The following is a 22,802-nucleotide window of genomic DNA, read 5'->3' as shown; positions in this document are numbered from 1 at the left end:
TTTTTTCATGCTACAAATCCGCGCGATTCCGCGCGCGTGTGGCGCGTGCAAGCGGATTCAGCATCAACAACGTGTCGCGGGTACCTCTCGAAGTGCGTACCTGCGTGCCTGCACCTTTTCGCTCACTCTTTCTCTACTATATTCCTGCATAACATTTCTCTCGCTCTCACGACGCGCACGCACACGCGTACACGGGCGCGTGTACCATCGTCACGGACATTCACGCGGACACTTACACGTCTGCACGCCCTCCTCATCTCTGTCTCCCTCTCGGTCCACCGCGTTCTCTAAGGCGACTTACGCCTACACGTTGTAGTTGCAGCATCCACACTTAGCCCTCCTCAGTCCAGCGCGTGCCTCCACGCGACCAACCACCACTGCTCGACCACTGCTCTCTCACTCTCGCGCGGTGGCAAGTCTCAATACACGTCCGCCTGACAGCTTCGCGCTGACAGTGCTTTTGGCAGCGCCTGCTTGATTGCGCGAGTGATTAAATATGGTCCACCCCAGTGTCTTGTGCATATACGTGTCTTGCGTGTAAAAAAAATTAAATGAAATGTGTTGGATGGCTGTTATGACAAATGTTATGCGCTTTCTAACGGTATATGGGCTGCAGTGTTGGTGAAACTGAATGAGTCTCGATATTTTTTTTTTGCAATTTTATATGAAAAAATGTAAAACGGTTACGGTATATTGGATTAGGTGATTTAAATTTGTTAGGAGCTAGATGACAGCTGAACATTTTCTAATTTCTCTCTTTTGACCAGTGGGGTGTTTTTCTCTGCAAAATGCGAGAATGAAAATAAACGTGTTTCTGATATCGGAGTGACAGCATATCAATTTTGCATAATTAAGCTTTACTTAAGAAAGACACGAACGCAATTAATGTACTCCGATAATGTGGAATAATTTAATGAATATTCAAGTGCTATCTTGGAAATTTGTTGCCTTTTGGAGTGCAGTCGCATCGTGATCGTATAATTGCTAAGCTGTCCAATGAATGTTGGCTAAATTTAATTCCTTAATTAGATGAGCCATCATGCGTTAAAATAGGTAGTTAAGTTGGTATTTGCGTATCGTCGAAGTTCATGCGCTAACGCGTTATCAATATTCAAAGTGACTCGATCAAGTTTCGCGATAATCTCGTAATTTTCTAATACATTGACATATTTCGAAGATATAACGTCTTGTTTAGTGCCTAAAAATATTCAACGTATTTACGTATAATAAATTTCAGTAAAAATACTGCCTTTTTAGAAATGATTTAAGTCGTAAATGTTCACGATGATGGCATACGGTGGCGCGAACGAGCGATCAGACTCCTGATTTTATCGAAACGAGCAGGCTGACTCGAGAGAATTCACGTTCGATCGTTCGGAGGTTCGATCGGAACCAGTTGATGATCGAAGTGTGGATAGAGCGCGTGGTTTTTGTTGACGATCGCATCTGGTCTCATCAGGGTGACGATAAAACATTGCGAGGGAAGGACGACGGCAGTTTATCGATTCGTTTATCGATCGACCGCGAAACGTTGCGCGCTTGTTCCTTGCGAGAGGCAGACGAACGTTGGTACGCGGATTGGAAATCGGCGAGCGTGGGTCGACGCGGCGCCAACCTGTTGCTCGAGATCGAACTCGTTTCCATTTAGAGGACTCCGGGTGTCCAGCCTGCCGCCGCCACCGTGGGACCCGTCCTCGATTCGGAGAGCCAGGAATTAATCAACCGAACCGACGGACATTCGAGTGTTCGACTTCTGATTAACGCCCGAGAGCGTATCTTTATCGAAGGCGCTGCAGAGGATCGAAGCCTCCTGTTTCGGAACCAGCGATTGATCCCGGCTACTTGCAATGTGATTAAAGACGCGTTCTTCTGAAAGAGCTTGTTGACGATAGCAGGTCTTCAAGATATGTCCTCGTCTCGAAACTGAAAATTAATCATACTCGTGAACGAATTCTTATCAAGAACTCTTATTAAAAGTATAGAATCAGCGGAGAATTCTTAAGATATATCATCGATTCGAGGCCCGGAATTAATGAAAAAAACGAGCTCGTATTTAAATACGCATCATGATTAATATAGAACCTACATAAAGGAGAATCATATAATGACCGCGTTGAAATATAATACTAATAACTTTCCGTGAAAAATTGCATCGTTGAGTGGACACCGGAAAAGAAACGAACAAAATCCGCAGATCGCGCGATTTTATATCGAAGATCAAAACCGATGTAAACGACGAAGTGAAGTGAACATCTCGAGATGCCTAGTTACTCGGTAATTAGTTTTATGGTCCTCTGGACCAGCTTGTCGTTGGCGAGCCTCTCAACGAGGGAGTTGTTGGAGTGTCGAGCGAACTTGACGGCGGCGATCAAGAACGACACGACGTTCCTGGGCAAGGTGCGCCAGTCGGACTACATCTTCACGGGGAAGATCAAGGAGCTGCGACAGGAGGGGCAGCTATTGCACGCGCGCGTCAAACGGGCGATTAAGGGCGCGTTGAATGCCACCGTCGATCTCGCCGTGAACGACACATGCGGCAGCTACATCAGACGCGGCTACATCGGCATCTTCATGGCGCGTCGCGGCGCCGGAAAAATCGTCATGCACTTCGGCCCGGTACCGCTCACGCTCGCCAATCTCGACAGGCTGAACGCCGCCGTTAGGGGTGAGTCTATGCGGATGATTTTTCGTAAGAAAATGTAGCGTGTGATTCTTGGATAATTTAGAAGAATTTATCGAACGATCTTACGCGAACGATCTCTCGGCACGATTTTGTTAAGTATTTATTATTAAGTTAGCAGAATAATATCTTGAGAGTTTCGTCTTGTTTCGAGGATGTAGGAATTTATAGAAATTTCTATTTTTTTTCTTAGACTTCGTATAATTTACGCGTAAAGAGGGAATTTATATTCACCATGATTCTCATCTCTTTTTTTGCATATTATGCAGTATTCTCTTGCAAGAATCATGTGTGAGTGTGTTGACACGCAATGCATTGTCGGCACGTGGGTGGATAAAACACGTCAGACGGTTAGCATTCAAGGTCTACTGGACAATTGTCTCGACAAAAGCGCAAGAAATCTAGAAACAGCTGAAAAATGTTTTTTTTATACGTGTGAATTAATGTCCAGGTCTATAAAAAAATAAGCCTTAAAAAATAACACCCGATATTTCAACTATTTAATCTATATCACTTAAATTCATAATACACGACTATAATCTCTCGAATATATCTCATAATATAATATAGATAAAATTATTATTACTTTGCATTTTTATCTTACGAATTATTTATCGCTCAAAAATTGCGTTGAATTTCATGAGCCGCACGATTTTACATACCGAAGGTTAAGACCTCGATGAAAAAGGGCGGCTCGCGAGAAAAATTTGATCCATCGCGCCCCGAGAATTATTAAATCGCCGTCGTTTCGCAGCCACGCACGCGGGCCATACCCCTTTTCATCGCGTTAATCGCGCTAAATAAAGCGACGCACATTATAAATAAGTTACGACTATAATTTAATTCCTTTACGATCCAGGAGAACGTTTAATTCCTCCCTCGGGGCCAATGATACCATTCCGGCGTGATGTACCCCGTCGGTCGCGGGGATTGTTTCGTGGACTATTAAAGAAATTAATGTAGGAATTATAAGGCTGGCTCTTCCCGAGGCAATATCACGTTGCCCAACGTAACAGGGAGCCCGTGATTTATTTAATAAGCAGAGATTAAGTGCGGTCTCTCTCTTCTTTCTCTGCCTCTCTCTTTCTCTCTTTCTCTCTATCTCCTGCTGCTTGGATCTCCTCGTCTTTTTGTCCCGAGATCGGTTTACGGTCGAACGTCGCATGACGATGTCAACGACGGGGACGTTGATGAATAAAAGTCCCGTGCCGGGGGCCCCGCGGCTAATCGTTTAATCTCAATAACTCACAATGCCGCCTGAACCGACAAGGCTATCGCGTCGCTTTCCTCGAGAGATCCCTACCCTATTTTCCGGTCATTTGCAAGTCGATCGACACCGTAAAGTGTCGTCGATCTTTCACGGAAGCCGTCGTATATAATTAGAAGTTTTTCCGGCGGCGCCCGCGGGGCTCGAATCGAGTTAACGAGGAGTTTAGCTCGCCGTTTCGAGCGCCAAGCGTCAATCAGAGGACACGGAGGCGCCCGTGTTTTGCAATACGTAATGGAAGAGTGAAAATCGCCACTCGTTCGCGCAAAGATTGATTATGTTCTTCGATATATAATGCAAAACATCATATTCAAGATATTTTCGGGAAAAATATATGTAGAACGAGAGGGCGAGATTTTTCCTTGAATTTCAACTAATTTTTCCTAAAATTCGCAATTATCATGCCATTTTTTGGCATTTTTTACTTAATACAAATACTTTGACAAAAAATCAATCTAATTTAAGATGATATGAATTTACTATAATATAATTCAATTGACACTGATTTATTGATGCAATAATATAATAATTCATATTCAATGCAAAAATGTGCATTTAACATAAAGGACGGTATACTCGATATTTAAAGGCGAAAGTTTCCTTTCTTTTTCCGTCAATCTTACCGTTTGCTCAGCTGACCGCGACTACGCGGCGCCGTGTTAATCACGATTCCGTTCGTTCATTGGATTTTTCTGAAATCGACGATTCGCTTACCTGCTGAATCGTTTTATCGTGACGCGGCAATGACGATGGGGATTTATGTACCGTGCGACTCGCACGCAAATTTTATACGTGGGAGGAATTGTGATACCCTCGAGCACACGTGCGCCTCTTCTTCAACATGCTATCAATCTTTTCCCGGTACATAATTTTCGTAGAAGTCCCGCGCGTTACGTACTGAGGGAGATAATGTGTTGTTCTCGATTAAGTCCTTTCTTTATCAGCGAGATAGCGACTTCTGGCGATAGCTCGAAGCTACCGCTGTCATTGCGGTTCGCCAGTTGCAGATTGCAACATCGTGAATAGAAACGCATTATTCTAAATATAGAAATATACTAAATTTGTATAGATGTATAAGTATAGATGAACATCTGAAATCATCTCAAACATAATTAATTTCGAATGTGAGACATCTTCTTTTTTTGAGCCTTGATTAAGATAATTAAAATTGCGTATTTACTTATTATTGCTTACATTTATGAGCTCTTTAACTTTTCGCACAAAAATATTTTGATGAGGAAAGCAGACGCGTCCACATCATCGCACGGTACCAAATACCATAATTATAGCACGGCTCGCAAAGCTGCACCTGGTCGCCCACGTTCGCGTTGCATATATCGCGTCTCGCGTCTCACTCGACGCCCGTTCCCGTTGCAGCGGCAGGACGCGGTGCGACGCGACGTTTTCTCCGCATCGCGGGTCCCGAGACCCGATTCAGGCTCCGCGCATGAGAGTCGCCTCTCTCAGGGAGATCAGCATAATACGGTGTCGGCCCACGCGTTCTCTGCCAGCATGCGCAGCCAACACAGGCACGCCCAGTCACATAACTATCCAGGTGTGCCTGATTTCGAGGACTTCTCTCTCGCGTACCCCCCTTCACCCTGTCAAAGATAGACGAATTAAAAACTATTGACGAGAGAAGTGTTACCTTGCGAAACGATTGGCTTTCTGTATTTCTCACAATTCGTTTTACTGACATGCATATTAATTAAAAGTTCTCCAGTTGAGACTGAGTGTTGACACTCTGAATTAATCATCGTAATCATATTGCATTGTGAGAAATTGCATATAAATTTTGTTTACGTAGAAGTTAAATATATAAAATGAATTAATCTCTAAAGAATGTCATCAATGCTTAAAATAGACGCGGTAAATGAATGGTAGAAAAACAGAGAAGAGATGTATTAACGAAATGTATAGAATCTTGTGCGTTAGAACACGATTCACAGACGAGATTCGTCTATACGCGCGCGATATCTCGGACGGGGCGGATAGGGAGAAACTTCATTAATTTTTCATTGTACGTGCCACGTGGCCGAAAAAAAAGTCAATAATAGATCTCCGATTGAGCCCATTGCGCGACTATTGTTACGATCCGATGCGGCGCGGTCGGCACCAATTTCAAAACAGTAATTATCCGCGCCCACGCGGTCGGCGCGAGTATGAAATGAGCCGCGTGCCTCGCGATCACGATCGTCACGATCCTCGCGATCAATGATACCTCGGGCCCGTAGTGGACCGTAATTGACCGAGGAGACGGTAGGAAGTATAACGACGGTGGCTACGAATCAGGGTCGTGAGCTCTCTCGAATCGCTACGTTGGTATAGGTGCACCGTGAAATTAACGATACTTATGCTTCATTAATTAAGCGTCGCGCATAATTCATGGTCGATCGCGCGTTCTTAAGATACCTCGCGGTAAGATAGCTTTAAATCTGCCTGATTGTAGTTTCGATTACATTTTCTACTATTTTACGGATCTCGAATTCTCGTTATCTATTTTTTTCTACAGCCAAATTAATAATAATTCATTATCACACGAGAATTGTTACATCTTTTAATAAATTTTTTAATGTAATACGTATTATCGTGTTTATCTTGCTCTCTGCGGAATTATCGGTGTGTCTCGGGGGAAACAGTAAATTAAAAAGCAGAAAAAAGACATGAAAGAGATCGATAAGTCACGCTTCATTAATTTCTCTCGCGCTATAATTTGTAGCCAATGGCGGACGCATTTTTAAAATACTTGGGATTATAGTTGGAACACGTATCGCGACGTACGAAGTGGTTACCGATCATAATTTTAACACGTTTTAGCCATTAATAATTCATCAGCGTGCCCCGATTACGGGTACAATTAGAAAAAGAGCGGCGAAGCGCGTAGATCAGATTAAGTGGAAACCGGCCGACGTTTTCTATAGCGCCGCAAGACGAATAAAAGTCGATATACGGCGACGTTCTAATTTAGCGCGAATTACTAGACAGTGGCCTGTGTAGACAGACTCTGAGGGTTTCGTGTGAGCTAATTTATTGTCGAGTCAACAATACGACGGTTATAATTACTCGCGTGTCGAAGCCCGGTACTGTTATCGGCCATAATTTCAGTCATTAATAATTCATTCGGCGACGCCATTCGGTGGCCAATAACGCGAGAAGCTGTGTTTATACCTCAACACGCATGATGAAATTGGATAAAAACGAGATGATACCCTTCTCCCTCTTTCCCTCCCTCTTCTAAACAGAGTCGAGGCGAATAAAAATCAGCGTGTTAGATTGACATTCCAATTTAGCGCAAATAATGAGATTGTAATTTGTGCGCTGTAAAACGTGAACAGCCACTGGTGATTATGTAAATGAATTACCATTGATTTATTCGTAAGATATTCATTAATTATTTCTATCGAACTCTCACACATTTTTAATAACATCTGTTTAAATAAAATTTACTGCATAACGGTAATTTTATGTAGAAAAAAATACCAAATATATACATGTGTAATAGTAAATTCTGGGGAGAATGCCTGAAATTGTGGTTTCTATTTGCTCATGTAATCTTTACGATATAAGTGCTTTTATCCAATCAGACCGTTGAATATCATACATTTATATTCGCCTACGCGTATAACTATCAATTTCTACGTTTCACTTCCCGCGGTTTTCTTCAGACACAAATCGCAGATGTGTGTTCTAGAACATAAGGCGTATTACTATCTCCGATTTAATCATGACGCGAGAATATACTACGTGTGCCACACGTGTCATTTATCCTTACGAGCCTCTCTGAATTGCTTTAGCACATTTAGCCTGTACATTTTATGCGATTGACTGCTATAATTTGACGATAAACTGTTATGGAAACGATGCAATTTCGTTATTTTTTATGACAGGCAAAAGTATTATAGCATATTATGATATATACGCGAACCATTTTTCTATTATATTTGCTAAAATTAATTCATTTTAAGGAAATTTGTAATCGTGTCAAATCACGAAGGGGAAAAATTAATTTCAAGTCACTGAATGCGAGATACACGATAGATCTAAGTAACATGTATAAAATTCAGAAAAAATTTTCTGATTTACCATCTCGTTTTTAAAATATAACTCGTTCTGTGTCTTTTCTTTTATATACATATGCGTTGTTGCGTGAAACATATCTCATTTGCGACGGGGCAAAATATCTAGGACCGGTCTTGCTACTGTCACGGTATCCGCATTTATCGGTAATTGCGATTTATAACGGCAGCCCTTAATGGTGCATGTGTCATTTGTCGCCTCTCGATTTGCGAACCCGATACGGCGATGCACGAATTTCGCGCGACATCAAAGACGCGTTGCTAATCTAATAATCGAATAATATCCTCACAACGAAAGCAAACATATTTCGTTCGCATATGCACCTCGGCGAATCGGAAAGCATAAATATTGTGATCCGGATTCACAAAGTCGAAATGTGCAACATCGACGACGATCAATAAACGTAATCTCGAAAATAGCATCCTACATGCGGTGATTGTACAAATGCAACATATGTTTTATTTCTTAGAAAAGTCTATTTGTCGAAGCATGCTGAATTTTAAAATAATAATTGATATTTCAAATTTTTTCGAACTTCTAAATTTTTTATAAACTTTTTTCGTTCTCTAACTTGGCTCAGTTGCATAATTCGCGATCAGATGAATATACTAAATGGCAACACTTGATTCTTTATCTAATTTAATCCTTAGTTAATCCGCTCTTGTCTGACTATAATCTTTCTATACTACTCTAGTAATCCATTTATCTTTATCAGTTCCTACCAGTACTTCTGTCAATAGTCTTCGTACACTACGACGAAGTACGAATCGTATCGCGAATTATTATTACTCATCGACGATAATCTCTGCATCTAATGCTTTCTGCAAGTGCATACAAATCCAAGCATCGAGCGTCACGCTTACAATGCGCCTATAAAATTCGCGGCGTAGGTGGGATTAAATTCTTCCCTCTATCGGAGATATAAATTTGTCGGTCGGCCCTTAATTTCGAATCGCGCATCGCTTCGGAGGTCGCCGATTAGGATTTACAATGTGCATAGTTTATATGCGCATTCGCGTCATCTGTCACCGGGGCACAACGCGGAGACCGAGAGGCTTATGTATACCGCGATTCCGAGGGGATTAGCCGGCTTGTTGCACTCACGGTTGTTGCAGCAGAGCTTTACCATCGGCGGCTTCCCCGGCTCGTGTTGCTCTTGCTCGGCTGGTTGGTGGTAGGCGGCTGATTGCGCGGCCGTGAGAGCAGCCTGCATTATGCACGCTTTGTAAACCGAGCCGCTGAAAAATTAGTCGCGCGCGCAAAGTGCGCAAAGGGTAACTCAATACAGAAGGGACACAACAGCCTAAAGCGGGCACACAATGTCCACAATTTATTTTACCAATCTGTTACTTGAACAAATGGAATTTGTTTGGAAAATTTATTTTTCCCGAATGAAAATGTTGGAAAGTTCATAAAGTTTGACGTAGGAGGAAATAGTTACAAGCTCGAATATACGAATATTCAAATATGTCAATTAATTTTAATTTAGAGTTCGATATATTTATGTAGGATCGATATTGTATAAAGATCCTATAATAATTTATAATAACGAAACAAGAGAGAACTAGCCAAATATAATTTCTAGTTGAATAAAAATCGATTTGTTGATTGTGGAGTAAGAAATTGCGTGCAGTATTTATATTACAACTCGTGTATAACTACCATCTCTTTCTCATTAGCGAATGAGTAGGTGTAAAGCCTGTGGAGTTTACGATGAGTACTATTGCTTCGTTGCTAGCATCATTTAATCGTCATGCAGATCGTAAATCATTCCTTGTTTGTATCTTCTATGAAATTCGCGAGAGAGATGCCAGTTTATATTATAATTATCTAAAAATTAATTTCTGCCCTCGATTTAATTCCGTTATATTATATCGTCGCTCTCTCTCTCTCTCTTTTGCGTAATTAGGTCATTCTATTTCGAAACCACACGCTCAGTTATTTTCACATCGCTTCGCGCCACGACACTCCCGTTTTCTGTTTTGATTTGCTGAAATAAAAAAAGAAAGACGAAAGAAGACGCATTTCCGCATGTTGGAGTTACGATCGTCCCCATCTTCTCGGTCAATAAAAGCTTTTAACGCTCTGGCCATAATTCAAGGCTGCGAGACGGAATAGGAAAAATGCTTCTGAAAATTCTACGTTTACATCAATATTGTTGTAGATAACGTTGTTATAAATGCAATGTTGAATATCTGGATGCAGTTACTTATGTAGAAAAATATCTAGTTTGAAAGGAAAATAACTGTGAAAAATATCTTCTCTTACGAAAATCTAATTTAGACTGTGTTGAAGTTTCTTCAATATTTTTTTATTGTATTTGGTTAAAAAAATTTATGTAATATGTAAAAGAGAGAGAAAAAAGAGATCTTTCTTTCATAATTTAAATATTCTTTAAATTTTGAGCCTGAATAAATATTATGATACACACATATCTTGTACATTTGTAAAAGTTTGAATTATAATTTAGGTACAGTTACTAAAAAAATATCAAATTATGTAAAAAAAAATAGACACAGTATTTAGATATTTTCTTTTTAATATCCACTATAACGTTGATATAAATTACAGACGAATTCTGTTCGGTGAATACAATAATCCGATCATATATAATACTGGAATAAATTATGCTTAGCATGTCTTAGAAATACATTTGACTTTCATAATAAATGTTGGAGGAATTGTGACAGCTTGCGACGTATATTGGAGAAGTATATAATACTTTCACATATATATGTATATAAACGGACAGCTTTATTATTAAATCATAACTACGTCTTACGTAACGTGCGGAAAACGTTCTTTCACGTTATTCAAAATTTACCCCGAATGCCCGAGGCCACAGAGACCCAATCTTCTCCAATTTGTTTGGGCCCGTGGAGAAGGCGGACCAGAGTTAATTTCTTCGAGCGACTGAAACGCGCGTGGCGGTGCCTCCGCCCTCGAATCGGTTTTAATTAAAAGATTTCGTTCTATAGGATTTTCTCACGAACATGTACATACTTCTCTTTCCCCGCTCTTCGTGAGACAGGCAACAACCCTCCGTCCGAAAAAAACGAACCTTCAAGTACCCTTGGTCGTGTTAGCTTAAGATAAGATTTTCGAACACGAGTATCTGAGAAAATCTAACGCTGTATGATAATAGTACAGTATTATAATATTATACAACTATTTGTATAAGAAATAATTATCTTGTGTAAAATTATGCAATTACACAAAAACTACATGTACAGTATTTTTTTTTTACAAAGATAGTGTGATAATATTTTAGACGACATCCAAAAGTTCTTCAATATTTAGATTAGACATGCAGTTTTTTCAAGTTTTTTCTTAGAGACAGACGATACCGACTCGCGAGACTCGACTGCTTGTGTAGTATCGCTCGAAATAGAAGGGCGATTCGGCTGACCGTGTTTTGATTCGATCTCTACGTGGTGTGGCATCGAGAGGATGTCAGTTCGTTCGCTTTCTCCGGTGCGTGTAAGACCGGGCCATTAATTTGAGCGCGTGTCACGATATTTACGGGGGTGCGCGCCGGGCTCGTCAGGCCTCTCTCGTCCTCATCCTTTACCGGCCTCCGCCTCGTCAATTAGTCTTTCAACGTGGCTCAACTCGCGCGGAGCACGGAGTCTTCTTCCTCCTTCTTTTTTTTTTTTCTTCCGTTTTTTTTCGCTCGACGACGGTCCCTGCCTGCTCTAGCGACAGCTTCGATGCCTTTATGTCTAAACTATCGAATAACAGGGTGCGTTCTCTCAAAAATAAAATTATCGAGAAATTATTGAATATTTTAGGAATAAATCGGTTAAAGTACATTAATGTAAATTTATCATATCACAAATTTTTTATATACTCATGTAAATGATAATTAAATATTTGATTGTATTAAAATTTCTTAATAATTCTATGATATTTAAATAACACTCTCTATCTTTCACTTATCTATTTATTTATATATTTTATGATTGAAGAATATTTCAGAGTCACAGATCTATTTTACTTTTAAAGCATTTATAAATAAATAATATTGTGGGGCATTTATATTATAGACATTTTCGGTAAAGATTCGGTCACAGATAAGTGAAGGTATAGGTAGGTGTTACATGCTTTGACAGCCATCACTATTCTCACCTTGCTCAGCATCCGCTTTCATTTCGAGCGGCGCGCGTTTTATTTCGAGCGAGCGCTTTTATCTGGCCTGCTGGCTCACCATGACACGAGAGACCTCTCTCTTTTTCTCTTTTTCTCGTTTTCTCTCTCTCTCTCTTTATGATTTTTCCGGTTGCTTCTAGGACTTCGAGTTACCGATTCCCGACGCCGGTAATAGGGCCTGGTCTGTGCACGTACCTTCCACCCTTTCTCGTTCTCGCGTTCTACCGAGGTCAAGGAGCCGCAATCTCGTCCACTCTCTCGGGATGCTCATAAAGACGTTATTGCTATTATTACTATTACTGCCGTCGTTATCGCCGTTATTGTCTCGTCTGGAACGCGTGCCGCACGAAAAGTCGTGCTATATAGAGTGATTGGCGGCATTTCCGATCTGTAAATTTGAATATACTGGGTGTATCAGAAATTATATATCTCCTTTCTACGTTATAGATTTTTTGGTGATATTAGGGACGATTTTTATTTAGAAAAATTTCGAGTAATTAATATCGCTAATTTCAAATTATCCATTTTAATATTTTGACAACTTTAAACTTTGCATTGTCTTCTTTAAAAAGGATCTAAATTCTTGAACTCTCATGAGACATCTCAATATTTATTTCTATCTCTGTTTTATTATTTAATTAACTGCTATATTTCTTGATTTGACTTCTGTGAAAGTATTTTGAAGCAAGTACATATATAACTTTTGAGAGCCCTTGTACAATATTATCGTGTGCCTATCTAGTTTCATGAGATCCCTTTTAAGTATAGCTAGCCCTGAGATCCAATTTATTTCTCGGTAGGCTTGAATATCGCGATCGAGAGCGCGATACTCGTTGGAATAATATGTCTCGGGATTAGTATGTCCATCGTAAATTGGAGCATCCGTTATTTCAGATAGTACTGACTTATCCTTCAATCCAGCAGTAGCGATTTAGAATCTTGCAGACCGTTATTAATTTGATTGATTCACACAGAAAATGGATTAATAGAAAAAGAGATTGAATTATTATCCGAAGAGATATCCGCATTCGAGAAACGGAGGAATATAAGTCAATAGTTCAAAAGGTGCTTTTACTTTTTCTTTTGCGATAGATATTTTCTATTTAGCTGCAAAAATCTTTCAAAGGCAGAAGAGGATGAGCAGTCGTAGACATCTCTATAATCGTACGGGATACATGAGCTTCCTCAAGGGTCTTTAATCCTCATCGGTCGAACCGATTAAATCATCTCCATATTAAATGAGTAGGCTGACCTCTTCCTATCTGGCGATCGGAATTTCCGGCTTACGGGCATCGCGGCAATTAGACAGATCGGAATTTCGTTTTCGCCGCGCACATCGTTAAGGATGCCGCTGGACACCGCCGGAGGATGGGCGGTCGGAATGGCTTTAAAGACGATTTTGATGAATTTAGTCGGATTTAATTAGGAAGCGCACACGCTCGCGCGCGCATGTTTTCGTGGCCCGTTACTCAAGCTTCCCTTCGTCCACGTTCGGAGACGTTAAGAATCGAGTTTTGCATGGCCGCGGGACAAAGCCATAAAATACTGAGCGTAACAGCTTTCAATTACAGGTCCCCGTATGTGCGCACATGAACGTAGTCTCGCCCGCCACCGTTAACGGGGGAAAAAACGAACACTAATTGTGGAATTCCCTTGGTTGCCCTTGAAATTGTTTCTTATGTGTTATTTGGACCCTTGGTATAAAGAACTGAAAATGCATTCGGCCTGATGTCTGTGATTCAATATAGAATTGTGCATCATCAATGTTAAAAAAAAAAAAAAATATCTTTGAGAAATGCAAAATGCAAAATATTAAGATAGATTGTGATTAAAAGATAGGAATTTTTTTTATTACTATTAAAAAAAAAATTTGGCTAAAATTAAATAAAAGTAAATCATAATAAACATCGAAGAAAATGACTAGTTGTAAAAATGTGAACCTATCTTATATTCGTTTTATAATATTTGCTTTCTAAACATGCACTAATTGATTCTCATGAACTATTTTTCTTCCAAGATGTCGAAATATTCTCTCACATTCAAGAACAGGTTTTCTCTTAATTACTGGTTTGCTCTCTTATTGCTTATACATGACGAGAATTTCATACTGCTGATTAAATATAATTTCTCTTTGTGTCTCTGACATATAACGGTCGCAGTGGCGCCATTTATATCTTTTGCGGTTCAGAAAGACCATTGTTGCGTCACGGCGGCATTTCATGCGGCTCCGAGCCGCAATCAGAGATTTTTGCGCGGATGCTTGACGCCGTTTACTAGGTTCACGCGTAATTGGCGTCACGGAGGTTGTCGTAAAGACGCCGGAAGGGGGTGGTAAAGGAAGGTGAGTGACGAGTCGCGTGGACTAACCGGCGATTAATCAAGTCGCAAAGTAATATAAGGTGTTTCGTAAAGCTTTGCGTGAAACTTTGCTTCGTATACTTTGATAAATTGGTTTCTCAGCTGATTTTATTGACTCTCACCCAAATTTAGTGAAATAATCGATGAACGCAATTAAATCTAGATTTGACTAAATTCAATTAATTCTGAATTATTTCTGAATAGATAGAAATCAATAATGAGGACGAATCTGTTGACTTTAGACCTAAAACTTTTAGCTATTTTTAAAATAAAATATTTTAAAATAGATTTAGTAATTTATATTCTTAACACATGTATCTATATAGGTTTTGTAAAATAAAAATGTGATATATAAAATTTTAAAAAGTAAGCGTAACGATTTATAATTTGTAATGAAATGCAAATGAGAAATTTATTATTTATTTGAACCCTTTTTACGGGTTAGGGTTTATTTTAAAAACTAGATATATCTACAGAGGAAGGAGAGGATATATACGAGTAGACTTCACATTCTCTCATTTCGTTTGCGACGAAGTTCGATTAAGTTTCAATGTAAATTTTATGAAACACCCCATATGATTGTGTCATTCCATAATGACATGGTAATTGGTGATTTGTCAAGCCGCGGACAAGCCTCAGAATTGCTCACCGTGTTAACCGCTTGGTCGAGACACGACGCAAATTTGCCGGGAATCTTTGGAGCACTTTGATGATGAAGAAACGTTCGATGAGGACGAAACGCGAGAGAACGAAAAGAGGACAAGAGGAGGAAAGAGAAAAGAGGGCCGCTTTTTTACCTGATTCGTCTTCTCTTTCGGAACGTCATAATTATGCGGTAATTGCGCCTTCGTTCGTTATTTGAAGATGGAATATGCAGTTACGTGCATCTGAAATTATAACGTATCCTTCCGTAGAAATTATCTGGCAATTTCTCAATTATCTGGCTCTCTCGATGACAACGGGCGTGGTCTTGGATTTTGCGGTATAGAAGAAAGAATACTATAGAAAAAAAAAAGAATATAAATCGATCTCCGGTGCATTCCATTTTTATTTTTCTTACAGTTTTACACCGAGACATGATTCCGGTTTCGAATCCGTAAAGAAAAAAAATGTAAATCATGCGTGCAGTATATGTATAAATGATTATATATATATAAATGATTTTTCGTGCGATCAACGATTCATCGTCGACGTGTGATCGATCAATCGAGCCGTAAAAAAAGTCTTCCGGACAAAAACGCGCACCGATTCATTCTATTCTCGCATTTGTTCTCGACACGTGTCGCTCTTCTCTTTCACGCAGAGAACGAAATAGTGGGTGGAATGTCGTTACACGCGTGCCTGTTCTTCCTGTAGAAACTAGAGAGAGAGAGAGAACGCGCGTCGAGTGGGTGGAATATCTCAAATGCACCCAACTCTCCTTTTCGGCCTCTAACACCGCCGGTGAAACCAGTTTTTGTTTTTCAGAGAAAATTAAAATTCCTCTCTTCTCTCTTTCTTTCTACACTGACTAGATATAAAAGGCAGTGTTCATCTCGCGTACGATCAAGATATATAATATATCCTCTTTCTTCCTCCATTTGTTGTTGAGAGATTTGTCGCATCATTTACTATTCGTTAATAATTATTAGATATTGTTTCTTCAAAATAAGCTGACAATATTTTTTTTGGTAACATGAGAGACCTTTATTATGCACCACAAAAATCTAATTTTGTATGCATTCGTTTCGGCATGTACAGTGTCACTGCAGACTACAAATTCCTCTACTGTGCGCCGATTCCATTATAAAGTTGTAAAATCGCGTTGAGAATATCACGGATCCTATATTAAAAACGCATTTCTCGAAAGTAACACGAGCTCGATCGCCGCCGATCGTTTCCCTTGCATACGAAATGTGATAAAAAATGTGCGCCTAATCGTATTCGCGAATGAATGCGATCAATCGGCGATTAAACGGTTGGCCGATTAAGTGGCCGGTTGATAAGGGACCCTGTCACGGATTCGTTTTAGCTATATTGCTTGATAAGCTAATCGACGATTTCTCTCTACGGAGGCGCTTGAACTGTCGGAAACCTTACAAGTTATATCGCGTAAGGTAAAAAGCTCCTTCATTTCTTCAGACAGATTTTCAAAAAAATCGTAAATAAGAAGATAGATTAAATTCCTATCTCTTTATTAGTTTTATATAAAAATCGGAGTGTTACTCGAAACAATTTAAAAAAAATGCTTTTCAAATTGAAGTCTATTAAAATATTTTATTAGAGAAGAGAAATAAAAGAATATATTTTTTCCATCTCTTTTAAATTAAGAGAATAATATATATTTGAAGAGAAAGAAAAAATCCATACATGTATATAACATATGTTGGATATTATATTTCTTTACTTACCATTTGAACCGTTTTACGTAATGTCATTGTTTTTTCAAAGATAAAGTCGTGTTCGTTAACATATGTCCTTCAATTTTTATTATGTCAGACATTGTTCAAAAATGTATGCCGAGCATACAGGGTATACTGGGACAACGTTCTTACATGTAACATTTATGCCAGAGCCGTTAGTCCTCAAACGTTCTTACCTTCTCACTTTTTTCTCGCATAAGAGGCTTCTTCACGACGAGTAAGTGTGTTATGTCTAATGTTGCGTGCGCGTCTAGTGTTGGTGGCACATATACATGCGAGTTTGAGACGAGAAAGAAGATCTTTCATTGGAAATATACAATAATCATATTCAATTAATTAATAAGAATCATTGTAAAGAGATTTATAATACGCTATATATTGTGCATGTTTATTATACAAACATCGTTGTTGGGTTATTATATCTGACTGAATATCTTTTAGACTAGTGAAGATTGCATGAAAGAAATTTTCCTTTTCTGAAAAAAATTATTCTTCTCAATTTATAGCAAAAAATAATAGCATTAGAAATAGTCGTTATATAGTATATAGAAAAATTGCAACTTAAAAATCTCTTCGGAGTATGAGAATTTATTTTATTCATATTATTCGTACAAAATGAAAACCGCTGCAATGTTGAGATTTAATTAAATTAATTAGATCTCACATAGAAATGTGAATGTTTGTTTGTATAAAATAATATGCAATTTTAAAAGATTATATTACGGTAGGCTTATTTTATTTGCAAATGTTACATGCAAATATTCACAATTTTTAAATTATATTATCTAATTACTGTCACCATTGTTTAATTACTATATCGATTCTATGCTATTCTTGAAATAATGTAGAGATATTATTTCTACATTAAGTATTGATATAAAAAATTATTATGACATAAATTACATACTAGAATGATATGCCTTACAATATATTTATTCGTATTGAAATTTATGTAGTTCACAACTGAATCGGCATCGGTAATTAAAAGACACTTGACTTTTATTTTTTTTATTACCAAATAAGAATACTTTAATATTCAATGAAACATAATTCGATCAACAATTTTTAAGACAATTGAATCTTGTACGCGTATAGGGTGTTCCGTATATCATTAATATTTGATCACAATAGATCCATTGTATACTAACAGTAAGACACGCAATTATAACTTACGATCGGCGGTAGGTCGTTAAAAAATCACCTGGCTCTCTTCGGGGTGAGGACCGATAGACACGAAAGAGTGACTCGCGCTTGAATCCTCATCCTGGGTGTGCGCGCAGCTCCGTAAATAATTTATGAAATATAAATCCAGGAGAAACCAACCCTCGCAACAAATTTGACCACACCCCACCACGCCTTCTCGCGTGGTACCTTCGGTCCTTTTCACCCTCTATCCCTTTTCCCTTTGCCCCGCGTTATTCTCCGCGTTCGCGCCGGTAAAATAATGCGCCTTGGTCCGTTTTTTCTCTCTTTTTGCCGCGGTTTCTTTCGCTCCGAGTCTTTTGTCTCTCCGTCTCCGTTTGTCCGTCTGTCTTTCGTGTTGGCGTTCCTTTGCGGGTTTGTATGCCAGAAGAGCCATTAAAACGGTAGAGCCAAAGGAAGGCCAGGAGACGAATGACGTCGGCAAGAGGGCGACGGGGAGGATAACTGACTCATTTGTTTGGTGAATCGACTTTCGAGTCTCGCGGCCGTCAGTCTCATCCACGTGTCCATATCCGTTGCTGCGTTGTCCTAATTGCACGCCCATCTGTTATTTCGTCTACATTTTAGCCGCGAAAATTTGCCATTTAAATAATTTGACGATTGATCACTGACTTTTAATTTCATCTCTCTTTTTTATTTTTTTACAAGCACCAGATCGCTGATCCATTTTTTATTATGCTTATAAAATGAAGTATTTAACATTTAAAAAATTTGTTATTAAAAGCACACACAATAGTCGAAGATATAATATATATTCCCTGACATTTAAAAGTGTATTTTTAATTAATTTTTTTCTCGTATTATTACTTGTTGAAAACAAACTTTGATGATAAACATTTCGATAATAATTTAGCGTACTTTTATAGATTTATGAGATTTATCATCTGCGAGCGCGACTCTCGATAGTAAAGATCTGAAAAGTCGGTCGCTATCTAGATTCGGTATTAATAACTGACGATTTTGAATTCATAATCATTTTTTGCGGTTGGCAAGGACCGACTCTGGGTGGCGGTGCCTTCTTCGTAGGAATGATCATTAATTATTATGGCCGACAGGAGGGGAGAGATGACGCGGGAGTCGAAGTGGGCGAGGACGACGTGTAGGAAGGTCGAGGGAAAACAAATGGAAAAATAAAACGAAACTGCGAACTAACAGTCCTACTCGGAATTAGGCGAGAACAAATATTGGGCTCATTCCGCACCATGATTTTGCAATTCTAAAAAATATTTGAGACACGCTGAGAAATCTAATTTCGATCGATAAAATTTTACAGGAATTTATACGTGTGCGGAATATCTATATTTCTATTTAAGTCTAACTCTATTTAGCTTTGTATTAACGTAAGGTAACATTTTTTCGGTCATTATGAAAAAACTGTCGCGTAATGCCCTTCCTCTTTCTTTGCATTTAGCATGATTTCATCGGTGATATCATTCGCGCATCTAAAAATGATGAGATCATATATGTAAATGTATGTATTTTTTATTCGTTCTCTTCTTTCATAAGCTTTTCGTGAAACAAGTTTCCGTGCGCTCAGAGATTGTGCAAAATGCGTTTTATTTTTCTCTCAAGCACGCTATTAGGAAAGATCGTGACCAATATAATTTTTTATAACGCTCGCATTACCGTGTTTGCCTTGTGCGTTTATTGGATGTAACCATATTATTGCGCTCACTTGAACCGTATCATTTTAGCCCGCCCCTTTTGTGGCGGCGTGAACCCTCCGAAAATGTAAACATGTCCACAATGGATCCTACCTTAAGTGACGCGCGAGCCAGAGGCTGCTATTTTGACAGACGAAATTACATGGTCTGCGACCATAATCAAATTCAATCGCGTCTCTATCGTTACGTCTAATGGTCTGTTCGATCTGTACACTCATCGACACGGAGATGGGGTTTCTCCAGGTCCGCGTGGGAGGATCATCAGGGTCTCTTTCTCTCGAGCCCTAGAATGTCACGGACTATTACGTGAATTTACTATAAATTTCGTATTAGGGCCCCTTAACCTTCGATATCGCGTAGGCCGTGATATAATCAAACGTTAGGACCTCAACGTCACACGGTGGTCTCTTCATCTTCACACCGCGACACGAATCGGCCGATTTTATCGATGGCCACCATGAAAAAGCCTCGAGTGAGTTCCGCCTTGATTACTTTACGGATATTACCTCTTTCATGATGCTGCGTGATACTGCATAGGGTCCTTCATTTCGGAGCTGAATTGATTTATTTTGAAATCACTTGCCTAAACTGCCTTCGAATACTATCACATTTATACTACCACATAGCGACGAATATTACATCTTGTAACTACTGAAAAAATATTTAAGAAATTTTGTAGCAAAGTATTTTAGATAAAAAATTTCATCCATTTTTATTTTATCGGCTCCGAGATGTGTAATCGACTAGTCAAAATTTGCGCAAATAATTGGACTTACTTACAAACCGAATCGATATATAGGTAATTTTACGCCGTTATCGAGATTTTACGCAATGAGAAAGCATGTTTTGCGGAATGATGATAACGCAGCGTCAATAGGGCTATATCGTTGCAGCTGGAATGCGTATATCGCGTCGTTCTCTCCGTGAATTTAGATAGAGTGTTGGCAGAGCTGGTGAGAAGTGGAACGTCCGGTATCTCAATTGGCCGACAAACTGACGGATCGACAGGTGAATATACAGAGAGACTACAAATATAGTCCCGCGCGAAATTATCGATGGATCTGACGTCCACGGTGACCGGGTATCGTTGAGGACCATCAAGGAGATGGAGAAGGGGGGAAGAGGGTCTCTTTTCTTTTATAAAGATGAAACCAGTTGGTAGAAGCAAATACGAGGAGTTGCCTTTCCCCATTGATGCTTTTTGGTCTCTTTTAGTGGATCCGGGTTTGACAGCAAGCGATTTATTTATAATGGCAACTCAGTAGCCATCGCTACATCGCGATTATGTTCTTTATGAATGTGACATAAGAACTGTCAATACAAATCTGTGATATTACCACGTTCGATCTTGTTTATTTTATTATTAATTCTGACTGAGATTAAATTTAAACCTTTTTTGAATTGAGTTAAATCGAATCTACACATTCTCGCACATTTTTAAATGTTAATCTTAGGTGTCAAATATGAAATTGATAAGTTTGTAAGAACATTATACGATTACATTATAATAAAAAAGCAGATTTGATAAAAAAATCATCCTACAAAAAAGTAGATTTAATCTGCATTAATTTTCATATTTAAAATTTTAATTGAATATTTTAATCGATTATCAGTTATTTTATTTTCTTAGACAATATTATTTTTAAAAAATGTGTGTATATATGGTCTAATGTAAAGTCACGCTTGCTGTTTTACTCTCATCTAACGATATACTCAATAAACTATCGCGTGAGCATATCTGCATTTTGTTAGCTTTATTACGATCAGATCAAGGAAGGGAGAGAGGGATAATTCGCGTCGTATAGCGAGAGGAAAATTATCGATAAACGACTGGCATAAAAATCGCGAAGGTATGTCCTGAGATTGGAGGGCAGATCCTCGAGGGGAAAACAGGATCGCTTTTAGTCTTATCGTTCCAACAACCCTAATAGGACGCGAGAGATGCGCGTTTACCGCTTCAACGCCCGAAACTGAAGAGATAAGCCGGGGATAACGGACGGGAAACGAGGTTCGTGTTGAACACGAAAGTTTGAATAATTATCATGCGACGAGACGCAATCGCGTAGCTGCAAACGTGTAATACGCACTCCGAGCGGTGCTTGATGGATGAATCTAGATATCCGTCCCGTATATAGCGTATGAAACATTAACATAAACATTACTTAACATTATCACGCCCATAAAATTAAAGAGAGATTTACGCCTCATTACTTTATATACAAGCTTACTTAGAATACGTTGTCGGAATCGTTCTCGATCCAGCGGTTCGCGGAAAATCCGAGAGAGAGAGAGAGAGAGAGAGAGAGATCGCTTCGGGTCAACATTGGTTAACGCCATTCCCGATTAGCGCAATTTCCTACTCTAATTAGCAGGAGCTTAAATCTAAATACAGGCGAGTCGATAATCCCTAAATTAATTTGACCGCGTGGCCGACAGCGCCGGTTGTAAAATCTGTATCGCAGATGGAAATTTAATTAACTCCAGCTAATAATCGCCGTTCGGTGCATGAATGCAACCTTATCCCCGATGTGATGAAACGCGACGCGCGAGAATTCCTCGTTACGCTCCTCGCGTGATAACGAACCGCTTTTCGAGGCTCCTTCGAGGCCGTGAGCGGGGACACCGCACCGCCAAGGACGAGCGAGATCCTTTACACGGCGGAACGGGACAATTCGCCCCGTATGCAAATGCAATTTCGCTCGCGCGCGTCCGTTATGATCGGCAATATTTCGGGTATAAGAAATGGAAGGCAATCTATATGTAAGTAAGGCCTCGGACGGACGGACACGTATCCCTCTCGAGGCCGGTCGGCCTTTCCGCCCGAGGGAAAAGATACCGGGGCCCGAGAGGGAAAGGGCAGAATGAGAGGGGTCCTTCTACGAGCGAGATAGCATCTCGAGAGAGCCGATCGGTAGCCGCGGAAGCGGGAGCATAGATCATGCTAATGGTATTCCGTCGATACTACGACGGCATACTCTCCTCATCGGTGGTACCGGGCTCTC

At 39.5% G+C, this 22,802-nt stretch overlaps 1 protein-coding gene across 2 annotated transcripts in view; it reads left to right on the top strand.

Moving 5' to 3' along the window:
* Window positions 1-362: 362 nt before the first annotated feature.
* LOC145935695 (uncharacterized) overlaps window positions 363-22,802 on the top strand; it is a 111,258-nt gene continuing 88,818 nt past the window's right edge. For both annotated transcript variants that reach the window (XM_083037232.1, XM_083037231.1), the window contains exon 1: window positions 363-2,665. In XM_083037232.1, coding sequence (XP_082893358.1) covers window positions 2,260-2,665 — 406 coding nt within the window. In that variant the 5' untranslated portion in view covers window positions 363-2,259. The remainder of the gene's footprint in view (window positions 2,666-22,802) is intronic.

This window comes from Prenolepis imparis, unplaced genomic scaffold (assembly GCF_030444845.1).
Source record: "Prenolepis imparis isolate NDT839.2.m4 unplaced genomic scaffold, iyPreImpa1.0 SCAF_4, whole genome shotgun sequence".
In the NCBI taxonomy this organism is placed as follows: Eukaryota; Metazoa; Arthropoda; class Insecta; order Hymenoptera; family Formicidae; genus Prenolepis; species Prenolepis imparis.
The sequence above is the reverse complement of the archived record's forward strand: the minus strand, read 5'-3'. Positions and strand labels throughout refer to the sequence as shown.